Source organism: Stigmatopora argus, chromosome 24 (assembly GCF_051989625.1).
Source record: "Stigmatopora argus isolate UIUO_Sarg chromosome 24, RoL_Sarg_1.0, whole genome shotgun sequence".
NCBI classification, from domain to species: Eukaryota; Metazoa; Chordata; class Actinopteri; order Syngnathiformes; family Syngnathidae; genus Stigmatopora; species Stigmatopora argus.
In genome coordinates, this window is record NC_135410.1 from 2,940,539 (window position 1) to 2,961,071 (window position 20,533).

At 42.0% G+C, this 20,533-nt stretch overlaps 1 protein-coding gene across 1 annotated transcript in view; it reads left to right on the forward strand.

Moving 5' to 3' along the window:
- The window catches only part of zc3h3 (zinc finger CCCH-type containing 3), a 102,229-nt gene that overhangs the window by 54,985 nt on the left and 26,711 nt on the right, over positions 1-20,533 (forward strand). Inside the window, exons 6-7 of the mRNA XM_077594621.1 lie at positions 12,497-12,560; positions 12,806-12,958. Of these exons, the coding sequence (XP_077450747.1) occupies positions 12,497-12,560; positions 12,806-12,958 (217 nt within the window). The remainder of the gene's footprint in view (positions 1-12,496; positions 12,561-12,805; positions 12,959-20,533) is intronic.

Below are 20,533 nucleotides of genomic sequence, written 5' to 3' on the forward strand. Positions count from 1 at the left end.
TCATTATTAGTAATATTTAATTAAAATAGGAAAACATCTTTACACATAACTGGTTACACTTGCAAGGAGGTACCTTGTGACGTCGTCTTAGTCCACAAGGCATTCTAACTTCTAGTAACTGAATCATTGTATTTAATCGCGACACTCGAAAAACATGTTTATGTAATCAGTACAATAACACCCTAGATGGTTAGAAAAACAACAGTGTGAGAATTACCGAAGTGAGCATAAAAGTTGAACAAGGCACCCAAACAATGGTGTGAGGAATTGCATAATATTTTCATTATAAGGTAAACAAAGTAGTCTAAGGTAAACCAAGCAGGATTATAATGTAAACAAAGCAGTATTATAATGTAAACAAAGCAGTATTATAATGTAAACAAAGCATTCTAAAGTAAACGAAGCAGGATTATAATGTAAACAAAGCAGTATTTTCAAATCTGCTGCTGGAGTCCCGTCAAAACAGTCCTGTTGTGTTCTGCCAAAAAGTGTCCGAAACAATGTGTCCTCGAGCTTTGGGGCCTTGAGGAGACGATGTGGAGGAAAAATGTCCATGTTCCCATGAATTGGTTTATACTACTTATTAAAAAATGCTTACAACACATATAGAATATTCCATAATAAATCTAACATTTCCTTCCTTTTATTATATGTTTGTTATTCATTTTATGACAAATCCAAAATGAGAGGGATATCTCCGTTGGCTGTTTTAATTTTACCCGCTTAGGCTCTACTCGTTCGGCAGGTCTGAAAAGCAGAAAACAAGATCATTTTCGCCCAATTCATCCTCGTAATTACCATGCTCCTGAAATTCACTGCTGCCCTCAGAACGTTTCATCAGTAGAGGATATAATTCATGCAATTTAGAATTTGTAGGGGCAATCGCAGTGGTTATAAGTCGGCTTATCAAAGATCTTAAGCAGGGAATAATACAACACCCACATAATGTCAAAATCGTAGCAAAAAGGGCTACGGAAAATGCAACAGATTGGGCCAAATTCTTATATTTTCCAAAGGACTTGCGCCACCAGGTCTCCCAGACGGATTCTCCGACTCCAGAATGCTTCTTCATATTGCGTTTGAGGGTCTGCAGGCCATCAATGGCGCTGGTGAGGGACCCCCCGGGTGACGTTTTGTTCGGTATGTAAGTGCAACACTCATCTCCGAACATTGCACACACGCCCCCTTGCTCCGCGAGCATCATATCAACTGCTATGCGATCCTGGAACGCCATTAGGCTAGTGGCTGCCAGTTGTTCCTTTATTGCCACAAATCCCTGTTCAGTATAATTTCCAAGTTTTTGGACATTGTAATGCAGGTAATTTATTCGATCAACATTTTTGTTTGGAGTAATTAAAAGAAAAATAGACTCCCAACCTGCTGCGATCTGATTAGCCAACTTATACTCATCTGGTACGCCCCGGGGGACGCCAATCGCATCAATGTATGTCGGATCACCCTCTCTCCATGCCGATCGACGCCGTCGCGAGGGGCCCGCCATCATACCGGATTTCTGTGCAGCCAATTGTATCTCCTCTACTGTAGATGGAAAAACAGACACTGGTAATAGCAGTGAGACCAAGGCACAAAGTCCTGCTGCATTTTGGTTGGAGTCGTATAATTTGTTTTGACCACACCACCACCATAGGTCAGAACGTGGTATCAGGGGTGCAGTCTGTTTTAGGACGTGGGCACACCACGTCACATTTATCGCCTCCCAGTGCCGGACCGTGCCCTGTGAGGACTAAGCAGGTAAAATGATTAAACGCGACATGTGTTGAAAAGTTAGGCTTGTCCTTTGCTGCTCTTGTAACTGGGTAGACATTATTCCATTTCATACATTTTGGGCTTACATCTTTTGTCATTATCTCCTTTACACAATCAGGGGTAATTTGCGCGGGTACTACTCTTAAGAGAGGTCGGGGCCCCATACATGTTATGCAGGTTTGATTTATAGTAGTAGCTGCATTTTCCATGAACAATAACCAATTATTTCCCATTTGGGAAATCCCTGTTGCGGCAACGAATTCATCGTCTCTGGTCATCTCAGATTTTAATTTTACTATGGCGGATCCGGTTGTTTCCATCTCTGACGATTTTCTTACCGCCTCCATCGACCTGGTCATTGTTGTTGAGACACAAATGTAGAATTTGTAAAAAGGGTCTTCTCCACCTGCCCATGAACTTAGGAAAAACGTCAGACAAGGATCCACAAGTTAATTTGTCAGTCTGAATAATGATTTGTAATGCCCCCACCGTATGGGTTAATTTTATCAAAGGCCTGATGGTTTTTTCGCACGCGTGTGTCATCCAAGCTTGCCAATCTAGACCAGTTTCTGCAACAAGGTTTCCCCAATCTGTTTTAGGACTGTTATGTACCACACATATTCTCTATAAAATCCATATGTATCCTTTGAAATGGATATGTAGCTTTTGTAGCTTGTCATAAGGGGGAATTGCCCGTGTTTTGGCCATATATCTGCATATAGATTGAATATATAACCTCCCCCTTTTTTGAGGCATGAAATTTACCATGACTCAAAATGGCAGCCCTCCCAGATAAGTCTTTTGTTTTTGTTTAGTCCCCCAGGTTCCCAAAATTTCCCATTGCAGAAATCAAAAAAATTCATTTGGCGAAATTCTTTTCTTTTTTGTTTCTGTCCTACTCTGCCACCGCCGTCCTCGAAAGGCTTATCAGCGATTTCAGAAATATTCCACCTTGATATTAGAATATTGATATATCTTGGTGGCCAGCCAATTAAAACACAAAAGACAGACACTCATCCACGCTCGCACTCATAATCAAGGAATTTAGAGTGCTCCCCCAATCATCCATAATTTTGGTTCGTTGGAGTAAAACTGGAGTACCCAGAGAAAACCTACGAATTCTTGAGGACACCAGGAATACTCCACACTCCGGAAGGTCTGGATCCATTCGCATTAGTAGATCCTCGAACCGCAAGGTTGATGCCTGAAGAACCTAGATAATTCATGTATTAGATTCACATGCCACATATCTAAAAATAGAAATTTGTTCAATTGCCACCGCCCCTTACCCCAGTCAGTCAGCATGTAGACTGCCATGCGAGTGGCTGTGATTAACTATCTATTCGCCAATAATGCAATAACGGAAAAGTTGTGACACATTGAAACACACACACACACCCCCTTTTAGTATTTTAACCGTTTGTAAAAACTTTATCTCCATGTTCTGCATTAAGTTACACCCCCTTTCAACGCTATCGAATTTTGCCCATTCTAGTCAACCCATCAAAGGTTGATATTTTATAATTTGGAGATGTTATTTTCTAAACATAGACATTATTTCATCACTTGTTTCACACCATGAAAGTCCCCACCAGAATTTGTTGTAGATATTACCCTTTATCTAAGCTTGTTATTGCCAATCGTTATCACCGTAACATTTAGGTGTATTTCCCCATAATTGCAATGCAGTAAGTTTTGGCTAAATTCTTAATTTGTATGCCCCTAAAGTAATAGACCAGGGGTGGCCAAGTCCGGTCCTCGAGAGCCGTTATCCGCTCTGTTTTCCATATCTCCCTCCACCAACACACCTGAATCAAATCATCGGGATTGGTATCAAGCTTCTGGACAGCTTGCTGATGAGTTGATTATTTGATTCAGGTGTGTTGGTGGAGGGAGATATGGAAAACAGACCGGATTGTGGCTCTCGAGGACTGGAGTTGGCCACCCCTGCAATAGACAGTAACGTCCCAATAGTCATCAATATGACCTATACCAAAGCATATTCCCCCTTCAGGCCAAACAGGGAACGTATTTTGTGCACTTAAAGACGCTCCATGTTTCTTCTAGGGAAACTATGCCTATCTTAAATCAATTATCTTATCTACCCCAGCCAGGTTCAATTTACCTAATAATTTGGACGAATGCCACGAAATTTCTCATGCCATTTCTGCATTGCTAATTTCATGTCTAATCTCTTTAACAACCAAATAACTCTTAATACCCAAGACATAATTTGTAAATCACCCCATACTATGTTTACTTAAGATAAGAGCTATTTCATATAGCTCTCTGTTACCACAAGATAAATCTACAATAATTAAATTAGAGAAATCAACCTTTTACTAGGCATTTCCTAATTATAATTTTCAATGCTTAATAAAGGACCCACAAATTGTCACCAATATGCCATAATATTGTAAAAAACAAAATTCCATTCATTTTTCTTTAACCAGCCAATCTCCTATATTAAAGTATTTTGAACAATCCAACCATTCAAAAACAGTATTAATATCGTTTTATCCTCCAAAACTAGCTCTCTTCAATTAAGAGCCCTTTGAACTTCACAAAACAAAAAATAAAATAATAATAATAGTATTATTCCCAATTCCAAAGCTTTTACCCAATCAATCTTTGCCAAACAGATTTTCTATCACCTCGAAAGACATTTCTGATTAAATCCCAAAAATAAATGCGAAGATAATCGCGGAAACCCTGCATCCCTTGCAGACCATGTTTTGTTCTTATTCTGAAATGTTTAAACGGAAGCGCGCCCTTAGCCGCTGACTGTGACTTCACGCTCGCTGCAAAAGCAGCATTCTTATCTTTTGTTTACAAATTCCAAAACGCTCTCTTTTTCTTTTTGTGCACAATGCTTCGCCTCCTGTGCACAATTATAACGCTTTTTAGAGAAGACTAAATTAATTACTCTCCCGATATCCAACTATATCACAATATTTTGCCAAGACCCCATAATCACAATATGCTGCAAGCATAACTATATCATAGCAAAAACCCATTTCTGCCCTCAAGTTTGCTTAAGCACCCTCAAGGCCAATTATTGTAATATTCTCGACGGAAGGGGTCCCCAAAAAATTTTAGTCGCTTGTGCGGTCCGCGCGCATACTATACTGTATTATAATGTCTAACACCGTCAAATCAGCCGCACCAAAACAGAGCGCTTCCCCCGCAATCGACGCATTATTTGGCAAGTTTAGAGTATGACAAAAACGCAGTTTTGGCAACCCCGCTAAACATTTAATTGGCCGTTTTGTATTTCTGTTAACCAAAATATTCCCGCTAGCAGACGGGAACGAAACCAGGATAAGCCACAATAAATCATTTCATTCCAGTACATTGACAGTACATTTAGTTACTATTAACAAAGTATGCCTAGCACTTGAAAATAACCATTTTAATTGCCGTTTTACAACTTTCAGCATCACAAAAATTCCAATTGAATTCCATTCACAAAGAATGTGATCTCTGGTTTAAATTTAGCTCAACATCCTCATGTTCAAAATCCTCATTCAAATCATTTTGAGCAGGCCTGCCTCTTTTTTAGAGACCTTTTTGTCCAGGCAATCACGCAATATATGCCCCAATTTTCCACAAACCCAGCACATAGCATTTTTGAAAACCCAATTTCATTTGTTTTTTTCCAACCTCTTGGTAACATTTCTATTCTGTCCCCGTCAGCCGAGGAGGCCACGCTATCTTTTATTTTTTCACACAACGGACCCGTTTTATCACCCTTCTTTCTGTGGAACAAGCCGCCTAGCTTGTATCTCCCTTCACATATTATATATAGATTACTTCTATGCTTGGTGCGTATTTTATCCTGCAGGTTTTAATATTCCATGCATATTTAAGCTGGCCAGCAAACCTATATTTGTTTATCCATAAATTTAGGTGTTTAACCCTTGTAGCGCTTTAATTTCCACCAATTCAATCTTTACACGGCAGACGCATCTTTGGATCGTCGTCAATAGCCGCTTTACTGTTTGCACCACCCATTTTTGGAGTGGATTTGTGTGTATCCCCGTAGTACCTTTTTTCCCTGTTTCTCCTTAGGCTTTAACAACTACGCACACAACCAAAACAACGTCGACCACCACATTTTATAGACCACACCGTGTCTACCTGCTAGTGACTAGTATCCGCAGGGTTTTAAAATCGCCATCCCCAGGACGCGAGCCTTACTTCTCAAAATAAGGCCATCGCGTGTGATGCCCTTCGCGCATTTGGAACCCGTCAACAATATGCAGCCATCACACGCGGACTCAGCAGAAATGTCGATAGATGCTTACCCAGAGGATAGTCGTCAACCGATCAGAATCCAGGCGCTGCTGAGAAATAATCCAGCCTGGAAAAGGGATTCTCGCCGTGCACGGTCACTCCAGATATTGAACTGCAGCGTCTGGATTCCTTATCGGTGTGTTGAAATCCGGCTTGAAGGACCAAATGTTGGAATAATGATTAATACCCTTAAATCATTATTAGTAATATTTAATTAAAATAGGAAAACATCTTTACACATAACTGGTTACACTTGCAAGGAGGTACCTTGTGACGTCGTCTTAGTCCACAAGACATTCTAACTTCTAGTAACTGAATCATTGTATTTAATCGCGACACTCGAAAAACATGTTTATGTAATCAGTACAATAACACCCTAGATGGTTAGAAAAACAACAGTGTGAGAATTGCCAAGGTGAGCATAAAAGTTGAACAAGGCACCCAAACAATGGTGTGAGGAATTGCATAATAATTTGCAGTTTGTATTTAGGGAATTTGAGCAACGATTAAAAATGGTAATTATCAATAACCTTCCGGGCGACCAAAAGACCGGCGACCAAACGACCGAGTACCTTTGGAGCCTCCGTCGCAACATGCAGACATTCATGTGGACTCACCAGAGATGTCCTCAGATGTCTCCCCTAGTAGTATTAGTCTTCAACCGTCGTGAATCCAGGCGCTCTGTCAAAAATCCAGCCCGCAAAGGGTTTTAGACGCCGTGGCTACGGTCTTTCCCAGATGTCGACCAAGAGCGCCCGGATTCCTTTCGGTATGTTGACTCCCAGGGTCGTAGGACCAAAATGATAGGTTCACCACTTGATACGTCTGGGTGTAGGTCTGGGTGTAGGTCTGGGTGTAGGCCTGGGTGTAGGCCTGGGTGTAGCCCTGGGTCTAGGTCTAGGTCTGGGTGTAGGTGTGGGTCTAGGTGTGGGTCTAGGTGTGGGTTTAGGTGTGGGTTTAGGTGTGGTTCTAGGTGTGGTTCTAGGTGTGGGTCTAGGTGTGGGTCTGGGTGTGGGTCTGGGTGTGGGTTGGGGTCTGGGTCTAGGTCTAGGTCTGGGTCTAGGTCTGGGTCTAGGTGTAAGTGTTAGTGCGTGAGTGTGTGCGTGTGTAGGTGTAGGTGCGTGAGTGTAACTGATTCCAGAGCGCTGTCGATGGCGAATCGGCATGCAGCCTAGCTGTATTGTGTATGTATGTATGTAGTATGTCATAATGTCCGGTTGGGCTGTGCCTGGAATGCATGTCGTACAAGAATGGAGCACGTACTTATAAATAACGCAGGTGTGCGTTGTACAAAACAATATCAGTTTGACCCCTGAAAATGGCACCTACAAAGAGACACGCTTAAGAGGCACAGTTTAAACTGGCAGCTATCCCATACGCGGAAGAACATGGAAATCGAGCTGCACTGAGACACCTCAAAATAAACGAGTCCATGGTTTGCAAGTGGAGGAAGCTGAAAAATCAGCTTAAACAGGCTGAAAAGACAATGCTGAGTTTCCGCTGAGGTAAAGCGAGGTGGCCCATGTTGGAAGTTTCTCAACCACTGGATCAAAGAGGAATAAGCAGCGGGGAGAAGCTTCTCTATGCCACCATTCGACTAGGGGCAAAAAAGCTTGCTGATAAAATGAAAATTGAACATTTTCATTGAGGTCCGTGTTTTTGCTTTCGCTTCTAAAACGGAACCATCTATCCATCCGGGGAATAACTTCCGCTCCTACTGCAGCAAAAGATTGCCGACAAGCGTAATCAGCCCAGCCACATCACCAAATGGACGAGGTGCTGCTTATTTTCGACATTCCAATGAACCACACTGTCGACAAGAAGGGAACTAGCACGGTCGCGGTACGCACAATGAGCCACGAGAAGGGAGCTTTCACGGTTGTGCTTACTTGCCATGGGAACGGTAAGAAACTACCACCCATGGTGGTTGCCGAAGAAAAACTTTCCAGCCAGTGTCATTTTCAAAGCTAACCAGAGGGAATGGATGGACGAGGACAAATGAAAGAGTGGCTTAACAAAGTGTGTGAGGAGACCAGATGGCTTTTGCGACTCCATGCACAGCCATCTCATGGCTAAAGCGAAACACCAAGATCGTGGCCAATGTTCCCTCTAAGCTGCGCACGTGCGCAATTGCGCACTACTCTCGTCTTCTCCGCGCACAGCAATCATATGGAGCGCACAAAATAAAATCCCTATTTTCCCCATGATGGCGACGTTCACGCGGCAGCCAGTGGCAGTAGCTCTGTCCACTCTTATGTTTTTCGTGTTTTACAGCCCTTCTATCTTTTTTAATTACATATTAATATTTCTAAATACATTCCTTTTACTTTACTGTGCAAATAGAAGAACAAGCGGTGAAATCAGGTGAGAACTGTCTAAATCTGCTGTATGTGTGGTTGTGTGTGGTTGTGTGTTTGCGTGCATGTGCGTGCGTGCGTGTGTGTCTAGTATGTGTGATCGTTTGTCTTCAACCTACACAATGGACTATAAATGGAAATTAGCCCTAGGCTACAATCTTACATATACATGTTAATTGACATGAATATGAATATGTTCATTAATATGTGCTATCCCTTATTAAATAAATCAAAGCAAAATCATGGAAAAATATTGCATATAAAGGGAAACTTGACTATCTCAAGCAGAGAAGTCATTTGAACGAGAATGAGAAGTAAGAAGGACAGATGTGTAAAATAAGGTAAAATTTAAGTCGGATTTGTGCATATTCTAATGGCATTTATGAAGATGGTATATTCATAGATATTTTTTCATTATTTTTGTGAACCGCTTTATCCACTTTATCACACGCGGGGGATGCTGGAACCTATCCCTGCTGACTTTGGGCCAGGGGCGGGGGACACACTGTATCGGTGGCCAGCCGATCGCAGGGCACAAGGAGACGGACAGCCATGCACACTCAGAGCCATACCTAGGGGCAATTTTAGAGTGTCCAATCAGCCTACAAAGCATCTTTTTGGGATGTGGGAGGAAAACGCAGTACTCAGAGAAAACCCACGCAGGCCCAGGGAGAATATACAAATTCAACACAGGTGGACCGACCTGGATTTGAACCCAGAGCCCCAGAGCTCTGAGGCCGACGTGCGAACCACTCATCCGCCGGGCCGCCCATTCATAGATATTAATCATTACATTTTATTATTACTAAATCATTTATGTGTAGTAGACATGCACCTGCTTATGGCAGGTGGGATACTGGTGTGTGCCCAAAGCGAACAAAGATGATGTTGCTCACACTGGTACTCAGTGTGCTCAGGCAGGTTGTCTTTCTGCCCAGACAAAGAAAAAAATAGAGGGAACATTGATCATGGCATGATGCTCTGATCATGTAGCCTACTTCACTTTGTCTGACACATTGTATTTCAGTGTTTTCTTGATTCATCACATGTGGTGGGAATGAAGTGTGCGTGTGGCCTGTGAAATTGAACTCAGCTTTCCTACAATTGTAAGTAGTGACAGTTATTTTGTGATTAAACAAAGGGTGCAATTACTTTTTCACGGCACTGAATGTGTGTTTTTTCCTCCCAATATTACTTCAACAACCTATCATTACGAGAAGAGCTGTTTTGTGCTCACACAGACTTAACGTTGACAAAAGTTGAAGCCCGGAAAACCAAAGAGCTTCCGGTTTACTTTACATAAAAATAAGCAACAAAATGCATTTAATCTCATAATATTATGATTTGAATCTTGTTATAGTCCAATCTATGATTTCCAATTTCAATTTTAACCCCGTAATAGTCCGATTTTAATTCAAAATCAAATCAAAAGCCTTTATTGTCATCAAACACAGTTACACAGCTAAAAATATAAAAAGACACATCCTGGCCAGGTAAATTCTAAAATATTGCACATTGTTATTGCACACCCCAAAGTTATTGCACAGAAGGGATTGTGTGTCGTGCTAACGCGAGTTCAGTGTCCTGATGGCTGTTGGAAAATAAACTGTCCCTAGGTCTATTTGTCCGTAGCGTCTGCCAGAGGGCAGCAGCTGGAACAGGTTGTGACCAGGGTGGTACGGCTCTGCTGTGGTAGCGAGGGCTGGCAATGTCATCCAGTGAGGGCAGAGAGCAGCCGATGATATTCTGGGCGGTGTTGATCACTCTGTGCGTGGCTTTTCTGTCTGCTGCCATGCTTCCAGCGTACCACAATGTAATGCAGTATGCCAGGATGCTCTCCACAGTGGCTCTATAGAATGTTACCAGAAACTTAGTGTCCAAGTTGTTCCTCCTGAGTACCCTCAGGAAATTGAGTCGTTTCTGGGCCTTCTTCACCACTAACGTGGTAGACCAGGAGCGCTTGTCTGTGACGTGGACCCCCAGGAATTTGAAGGACTGGACCCTGTCTACGCATACTCCATTTATGATGAGTGGGGATAGTTCTGTGCTGCATTTGCGAAAGTCCAGGATGATTTCTTTAGTTTTCATGGTGTTCAGTGTGAGATTGTTCACCAAGCACCTCGAAGACAGTTTTTGACCTCATCTCTGTAGGCCGACTCATCCCCTCCTGAGATGAGTCCGACCACAGTGGTGTCATCGGCAAATTTGATGATGGAGTTAGACTGGTGGGTCGGTGTACAGTCGTATGTGTACAGGGAGTACAGAAGAGGACTCAGTACACAGCCTTAAGGGGAGCCAGTGCTCAGTGTAATGGATGAAGAGAGGTGGGGACCAAGTCTAACAGTTTGTGGACGGTTGGTTAAGAAGTTCTCAATCCAGTAGCAGATGGAAGAGGATAGTCCAAGGTGGGAGAGTTTGTCAGCCAGAATGTCCGGTATTATAGTGTTGAAGGCTGAGCTATAGTCTATGAAAAGCATCCTCACATAGTTGCTGCTCCAGGTGGCTCAGTGCTGTGTGTAGAGCTACGGCGATGGCGTCCTCAGTGGACCTGTTTGCTCTATAAGCAAATTGATGAGGGTCAACGGAGGGAGGGATTGTATCCCTGATGATTGTAATTAGATTAGAACTTTTTTCATCCCGTATTCGGGAAATTTCTTGGTTGCAGTAGCAAGACACACAAGACACACAAGACATTGTAGACCTAGGTAAGAAACTGGAGCCACACAGGAAGTCCACAAGGTGGGGACCTTCTGCAGACTGAGACTGAGGTTACCACACAGTCCCTCCGTAGTCTGGAGGTTTTAAAGATCATCTTCCTTGCCTAGATCCTCCTAAGATGTCCTATCACCCAATCAGCAGCAGCGAAGAGGCCGGTGGGGGGCTTCAAAGCACACAAGCAGCCCAACAAGCACCGGCAGCTCCTCCATCTGACCGGGGAGAGATCTCACGCTCCCATAACAATGATGGAATGCTCGGTCTGGAGCGTTTCCTCTTCTCCCGGCACTATCGTCCACTGCTTACAGCTGAACGGCTCCAAAGATGTCTAGGACTAGCACAAAGAAACCAAACCACACGACGGGTGGGGCCGAGTCGCAAAGGTCGCTGAACAACAAACCAAAAAGCACAAAGTACAAAGCAAAGCAAAGTATATGGGAAATCATTAATAAATACCAAAATGCAATAAAAAAAGACAGAAATGCAGCAAAAACAGAAAACAAGCAAGAGCAGACGGAGCTACCGCTACCGGCTGCCACTTGAACGGTGCCATCTAGGTTTCAGATACAGACACAAGAAAAAGACGTTGTAGAGTTGGATAAAACTGGAACCACACACAGGAAGTCTTCCACAAGATGGGGAGCTTCTGCAGACTGTAACCGAGGTTGAAAATATGCAGAGTCATTCTTCCAAGCTTATGCGCACAGTCCCTCAGTAGTCTGGAGCTGAAGAATCAACAGTAACAGAGTACAACCCCTCAACTCCGTTTCCGGCCTGGTAAGCGCCGACAGCTCTTCCATCTTAAGTGTCGCTTCATCTCGGAACTTTTGTCCAGCTCCGAATTTCCAGCGGCATTGAGGTATTGATCCTTCTGCTGCGTATTGTTCACAGCTAGTCCCATGTGTATGACAGCATAGGCATGGCTGAATTGTTCCAAAAAAGAAGTAGCAGAAAGAAGCCAGGCTAACAGAAAAAAGAAAGTTGTAAAAACATTAAAGTATAAAGTACAAAGTAAAGTAAAAATAAATGTATTAAGAAATATTAAAATGTAATAAAAAAAGATAGAAAGGCTGCAAAACACTAAAAACAAATAAGATCGGACAGAGATACTGCCACCGGCTGTCATCTCACGGCGCCATCTTATTATTGAGATTTATCTCCTGGATTATTATGATGTATGACTTCTTGTAATTTCCCGCGGTACACCTGAGCATCGCCCACGGCACCCTGGTTGGGAAACACTGCTGTAGACAGCTGGGGAGCAGATGTTTTGATAATACTATGCTGATGATGACGCAAGCGGAGTATGTCCTTCTACGATACATCCTTGAACTGAACATTCTATGTCATGGTCTCTTCAGGTTCTAACTTCTTTCAAGTCCATTCTGCTACCAGTCACCCCTATAGCCCTCGCCATTTTGCCAGGTAGGCACATTTATTGGATCTGTCTGATATTTTACCATTTCTAACAGAAATGTAATGGTAACTCCGCCCGAAATGTTGAATCCTACAACTCGTCTATTATCCAAATTTCAGTTTTATCTTTCAAACGAAGACTGTAATTAGTAGAAATGAGTAGTTGTGGTAGGGTTCAATCAAGTAAAATTCCTGAAATCAGCTTTTTATTGTCTTTTTACCCCTCTCTTTGTGTGTTATTTTTTTTAAACCAGTCGTGCAGTCCAGCGCAGTCTTGCTGTAATCAGACAAGCTCGACAAAAGAAGCAGAGGCAGTACTGCATGTACTACAATCGTTTTGGCAAATGCAATCGTGGCAGCAGTTGTACCTACATTCATGACCCAGACAAAGTTGCGGTTTGTACAAGGTAACAACGGTTTCACTATTTGCAGCTTCAGTATGTTTATTTTTTATTACGTAACGTGGTACCATGAGATTCGAGCTTAATGTGTTCCGGGACTTAGTTTGTATGTCAATTTACTCGTATCTCAAATCAACGTTTCCCATAGAAATGAACTAAATACAGATTAATTTGTTCCAACCCTCTGAAAAAAACACCCAAAAACTGGATATTGCAATGGAAAATTTGTTCTAATTCGCCATCTATTAACAGAGTAACAAATAACTAGTGTTTATGGAGAGAGAGAAAGAGAGAAGGAGGGAGGGCCTAGGGAGGGAGGGAGAGAGAGATTCTTTGCACGGCAACGTGCTCGTAACATAACATAAGCAAATTTAAATGAACTTGATACAGACACTCAAAATAAATGTATTCTAACCTTACACTAAACTTAATTCTAGTTTAGATTTAAATTTTTAGACCTTTCTTCTCCCGGGTCGGCTCTATTTGCCCCGCCTCCACCGTGACTTTCAGCAGCAGTTTTTAAAAGGAACCTATCAAGGGATGTTTATTTTTGTCTTCTTTTCAAAATATTCCGAAAATGATGCACTCAAATGTCCTCACAATAGGATAACACACGACCACTTTCCAACGGGGAGTAGTATACTTGAAAAACTCTAAAAAAACAACTTCAGGATGCAGGTTAAGAAAGTGAGACCAATTTAAAGGAGATTCAGTTTATTACCAGACTGCAGAATAGGGAGAGCTCAAACAGCGTGATCGCTCACAGTCTGTTGTCCTTGCAGCTCTTTCCGAATGACCAGTGAGTGAGTCATATATACAGGCAAAACTGACAGTTGTCGGCAGGACTTTGGACAGATACATTTTTGTCATTTGCAGGGCAAAGATTGATTGATCAGTGTCAGACAGTTGAGTGTTTGTGCTGACATGTCAACCCAATCACAAGACTAAGATTGATTAATCAGTCAGACAGTTGAGTGTTTATGCTGACATGTCAGCCTTTCACAGTTTGTATGGCAACAATGCTTTTATACTCACAAAAACGGATATAATCTTACAATACTCTTCTCGTATTGGCGAGCAAGCTCCGCCATGCGTACACCATTCTGCACTGACTAACGGGGGGAAAAACACTGAAAAAATGCAATGCTCCGCCCAATGCTCGTAGAGACATTTACACGAGAGAGTTGTGCCTTTTCTTCAGATTACATTTCACATCACGCACAGAGAGACTACGCCGGGCCTATTCCATCATTGTTCTGATTTTAAATAACTGTTTATATTGCCTCCTGCATCACGTCACATAAGGCATCATAAATGAATCTACCTGTCCTTTCCATCAAGAAAGAAGAAACGAACATTTGGAAAATGGCGACGATATCTTTTTTCAAAAATTACCAAGCGAGTGGTAACCACTAGGAATAAAATAGTCATCGTTAAGATGGAGAATGCCCTACCGGTTTGGATCTCGTACTGCAGGGAGAAGATACCATATTTACTCGCATACAAGCCGCATACGCGTATAAGTTGCGCCCTTAACATTGCTTTATAATTGTTGAATTTTACAATTTCTCGCGTGTAAGCCGCCCCTGATTCACTATTTTATATCCATATTTATAGTTTTAATAAGGGAGTAACAGAGCTGCCAACGTCCGTCGACCCCATTTAAGGAGTACCCTTGTCCCATTTCCGAAATATTTCCGGCGTGAATGCGATTCATGCAAAATCGATATAAAATGCAAAAAAGCATAGGACAATTTAAATCAAACTGTTATTGTCATGTTTAATTGAAATATTGTGTTTTTGCAAACTATTGAAAAAGTACAGCATAATGATAATAAGTTTATCTTTGTGTTTGGGTCCTTCTACATGCGTTTCACAGTCAGTAATTCCACCATGTGTCACCCTGAAGTCGCATATGCATGTTGCGGGGGGTTGCTGGACCCTAACCCAGCTGACATCGGGCGAAAGGCAGACTACACCCTATACTGGCCGCCAGTCAGCCGTAGGGCATACAGAGACAAAAGACCATACGCACTCACAATGATACCGCCGCCAGCAGGAATCGAGCCCGCGCCTGCCTGCACCAAAGTCAGACGAGTGAATCTCTACACTACGAGGCGGCCATGCATGTTGCGCAATGTGCAACACTCCTTTTGGAGACGGAATCAACATGGGATATTTCGTCAAATAAGAAGCACTAAAGTTCCGCGAGTGTCTGGATTTCTTTCTGGTTTCATACAAATAGCGATCCATTTTGCACTTCCGAGGATTTATGCTGAATTAAAAGCTTTTTTGTCATTGACTTACCAGTGCTGTGTATGCCTACTTCCTTTAGAACAACCCTGGAAATGATAGGATTTGTTCCAAAACAAAAGACTGGTGGTTTAGTCAGCCTTAATAATATACAGTGGTACCTCGACATACGAGTGCCCTGACATACGAGCAATTTGAGATACGAGTAAAATTTTGAGCAGATATTTATCTTAAGATACGAGACAAATTTTGATATACGAGCAGACAGCGGACGCAAGATGCTGGTCATAAAAACATCATTGGCACTGTCTCTCTCCCCGCAACTTCCTCGTGTAATGTCTATGTGGTCGCAACTCCCTCTTTGTAATGTCTCTGCAAGCACTGGGCGAAGCGTTGCACCTTTTCAGTGTTTGTTTTTCTTCCTGTTAGTCAGTGCGAATGGCGTATATACTGCTTCTCGTTGGCAAGTGGTCGTGCATTATCCTGTTGTGAGGAAATGTATGCATCATTTTGGGAATATTTTGAAGGGAATACAAACTCAAACAACCCTCGATATTGACTGAAAGTCAGTGTGGAGGCGGGGCAAATAGAGCCAACCCGGGAGAAGAAAGGTATCGAAATGTCAAACAAAATTAGAATTAAGTTTAGTGTTAGGTTAGATTGAACTTATTTTTGAGTGTGTCTGCATCGTAATCCAAGTTCATTTAAATTTGTTTGTTGTGTTACGAGCGGGTTGCCGTGCAAAAAGTCCCCCCCCCCCCCATCGCCCCCCAAGCCCCCCCCGTCTGTCCGTCTCTCCGTCTCTCTCTCTCCCCTCCGCGAAATGTGTGTAATTTTAGTACTATTAAAAACATTTTAGTAATATTAAACCATTAGTTATGTGTTACTTTGTTAATAGATGGCGAATTAGAACAAATAAAAATGTTTTTCTAATTCAATATCCTGTTTTGGGTGTTTTTTCAGAGGGTTGGAACAAATTAATTTGTTTTTAGTTCATTTCTATGGGAAACGTTTGTTTGAGTTACGAGAAAATCGACATACGAGCTCAGTCTCAGAACGCATTAAGCTCGTATCTCGAGGTACCACTGTACTTATTTCCCTTATAAAAAATGAATTCAAAAAATGAAAATATTAAAGCGATCGTGGCCTACCTATGCAATCGTTTCCGAATGGATTGCCACGCTGAAGTCGCACAAGACGATTCATTCATCAGAAATTGTAACTCGGATGATTCACAATGCACTCGTGTTAGCGAATTCTTCCGGTTTACAGTGCAGTTGAATAAAAATGGGAGGTAGCCGTAGCGATGATGTGAATTTCGAGGTATTTAAATTGGAAATTTGGGACTTTTCCGAAATGGTTGCTCAAATCCCGGATTTTGCTTTGCATTTACGGGCAGCCCCCAGAAATTCCGGGGTAGTTGGCAGCTCTGGAGTACAAATGTATTACCGTATTTACTCGCATATAAGCCGCACCCTGAAAATTGCCTTGAAATTTTTGAATTTTACAATTTCCCGTGTATAAGCTTTCCCCTGATTCCAAATGTTCCCCTCCATATTCATGGTTTTAATAGGGAGTACAAATGTGTTACTTTGAAGGGAAAATCTTAAGAAAAATCATCACAAGTCGTAATACTGAGATACTGTATTAATCAAAAGCACATTATTAGGGTCAATATCATAAGGAAGTTAATATGCTTGTTTGATATTTTGCATTTACAAATTATTCAATTTGAAAAGGAAATTCCGTATTAAATCGCAGACAAGCCGCCCGCGCGTGTAAGCTGCACCCTGAAAATTGCCTTTAATTTTTGAATTTTACAATTTCTTGCGTATAAGCCAAGCCGCCCCCCTGATTCCCAATTTTCACCTCCATATTCATGGTTTTAATAGGCATTACAAATGTGTTACTTTGAAGGGAAAATCTTAAGAAAAATCATTTCTGAGATACTGTATGAATCACAAGCAGATTATTAGTCTATCATAAGGAAGTTAATATGCTAGTCTTTGTAAATCCAAAATATAAAATTATTCAATTTGAAAAAAGAAATAAGTCTATCTTGACGAGAACCTGATGCTTTCTAATTACAGAAATTACAATTTTCTTACCTAGAAGTTTAAGATGTTGTGGCAGCCATATTGCTTCTAATTTCAAAATATCTCAATTCTTTCGATGGTTCATATTACTCCAATAGTTGTCACTTTCGAACAAGAAATACAATGAAAAAAAATCAATATTAGCAAGTTAGCTTAGCGTTGTGATGTTCTTTGATTGCGCTGGGACACCTCATCTACACAGATACTCCGGTCAGAGAGTGAGACGAAGGAAGGCGCACAGATGATTCTTTAGCTTCTTTTATATCAAAACCAAGTAATTGACAATGTAGAGCATTCTTCTTTGACAACACATTACAGTCAACTTTGTTGAACACTGAATCAAACTGCTGGAAATGTTCACGGTGCTCTCTACTAAAGAATACAACTCAAACTACAACTATAGGACCCCAAGCTATCCAGCCAGGTGCCTGACATCAACATCTTAAACTTCTGGTAAGAAAATTGTCATTTCTGTAATTAGAAAGCATCAGGTTCTCCTCAAGATAGACTTACCGTATTCACTCGCATATAAGCCGCTTTTGTCAGACAAAAAAATGAGGGTACTTGTATTTTGTATAGGCTTGAAAACATGTAATATAGTACCGTGTTTTCACGACTATATGTCTCAGTAACAAGGGCTATTTCTGTATTTGACACACACACACGACGCACCGCACCAATACACGCAGCCAGGCATGGCAAAACATACACCAGCTTAAACATACGAACACACGCTAACAACACATTTTTAAAAAGGCAACAAAAGCAAAACTGAGTTCGGTTTTACTTTATTTAGCCATTTTACAATGTACTCACATTTTTTTATCAATCATCACCCACAAATCTATCAAAGTCCTCATTTTCTGTGTCCGAATGGAACAATTGTCCAAATGATTCATCAAAAACGCCGGGTTCCCTCTCTTCGTTGTTGGAGTCACTCACATTGCCATGTGGCTACACAGAAATGATGCCGGCTTTGGCAAAAGCTCGAACAACAGTGCAAGCAGACACGTTAGTCCAAGCGGTCACAATCCATTCGCAAATAGTGGCGTAACTAGCCCGGCGGGTTAGGGTTAGTAAAGCTGTGTTCGCCACCTATCATCCATTGTTCCCATGCCGCTCGCAACTTTGCCTTGAACGCCCGGTTGATACCGTTGTCCAGCGGTTGGAGTTATTTAGTTAAGCATCCAGGAATGACGGCAAGCTAAGAGTTCATTTTCGTGACTTGGTTTTTCACCGCTGCTGTGAGATGGGCACGCTTGGAGTCGCAAATCAACTCCGCTTCTTCTTCTTGACTTGGCGAAGCTCGTTCTCCTGCTTCCTTCATTTGGTAACCATGGATTTGTTGATCTAAAACTCCCTCGCGGCTGCTCTATTCCAATTTTCCCCTGCATAATTGATGGCTTGAAGTTTGAACTGAGCTTCGTACGCGTGTCTATTTGTATTATTCATGTTCGGGGGCCTTAGAAACCAAACCGAAATTATTTTGCAATAAACACATGCCCACACTATATACGGGTACCTGGTAGGGGCGTCTGACCCCACCCACCCCCGCCTTCTCTCTATATAAGAAGCGTGTTGGCAAGAAGTGCTCTCAGTCAGGCTTTGGAGCATACACACGGCGCTCCGCATTATAAGGCGCTCTGTCTATTTTGGAGAAAATGTAAGACTTTTTAGTGCGCCTTATAGTCATGAAAATACAGTAGTAGTAATAATAGGGGTGATACCAGTACTCCACAGTTTTTTTGATTATCGCAGCCATGTCTGGTGTACATTATCAACGATATTCAAAGGACTACTGTACAGTTATACCTTGACATACGAGTGCCCTCACATACGAGGAATTTGAGATACGAGTAAAATTCAGAGCAACCTTGAGATACGAGACAAATTTTGCGATACGAGCATACGAGACAGTCAGGTGGCTGCTTATGATTTTAGCGCACTGTCTTGCGCGCTGCATCTCCCTCGTGCAAAGATTTATCCGAACACTGGGCGGAACGTTGCATTTTTTTCCGTTTTTTTTTTTTGCCATAGTGCAGAATTATGGGAAACACAATGGGTCCAAAGCAAGCCGGTGCAATGAAGGGTAGTGCGAAGAAAAGGCGTATAATGATAATCGATATTTAGCACTGGGGTCCTGGGTTCAAATCCAGGTCATGTCCATCAGTGTGGAGTTTGCATGTTCTTCCCTGGCCTTCATTGGTTTCCTCTGGGTACTCCGGTTTCCTCCCACATTACAAAAAACATGCATGCTAGGCTGATTGGACACTCTAAATTGCCCGTAGGTATGGGTGTGTGTGCATGGTTGTCCATCTCCTTCTGCCCTGTGATCGGCTGGCAACCGATTGAGGGTGTCCCCCCCCCTCTGGGGATAAAGCGGGGATAAAGCGGTTCAGAGAATGAGATAAGATGGTGAAAAGTGACGGCACAAACGTATGCAAAGTATGCAAAAAAGGAATGTATAATAAAAACAGAAGTAGGAGTATGCCTTTTAGGAAAAAGTAAGGAAAACTGACGGTCAATTTCAAAAGAAAGGCTGACGAATTTTACCTATTTAAGCAATGTTTGGGGGTTATTTTTGGTAAAACATTGTAAACCAAAGTGAAAATATGATGAAAATAAAAACTCACAATAGCAGTGCTGTTGCGTAGTTCATACAACTAACTTCATGCCGAAATGACTAAGCGAAAGCACTCCAGTGTGGTTTCCAGGTGCATACACACATCCATCCATAAATCACGCTTTATAAGGATTAAAGAATAGATAAAGCGCTATTGTTTGGACGGGGGGCAGTCCACCAACCATCTCCTACTCCATCCATCTGGACTATCAGTGAACAGGACTGTTTGACAATTAGTCTTCATGTATTTCTGGGCCCACCCGCAACTGTTTCTGCTTGTGAGTATTGTTTAGCGATGGCTGAATAGAAGCAGAGCTGCCAACTTCTCCGAAGTGTCTGTAGTGTACCCGGTGATTGGTTCACCAATAGGTATTCCCAAATGCACACACAAATAAAGAGAAAAGACAATCTTCTGGATTTCTTCTTGCAAGGAGAAGTGAACCGGTGAGGTCAAGTCCCCGCTTCGTTCTGGCGTCACGCGCTTTTCTTGTTTATTAACTTCAAGGACCCTAGTTACAATGGACGTACGTCTCAACTCTCAAGGGAGGGGTAGGAAACAGAAGTGAGACGTCAATATAGTCAAAACAAATGGTTTGAAAGTCATGTGCA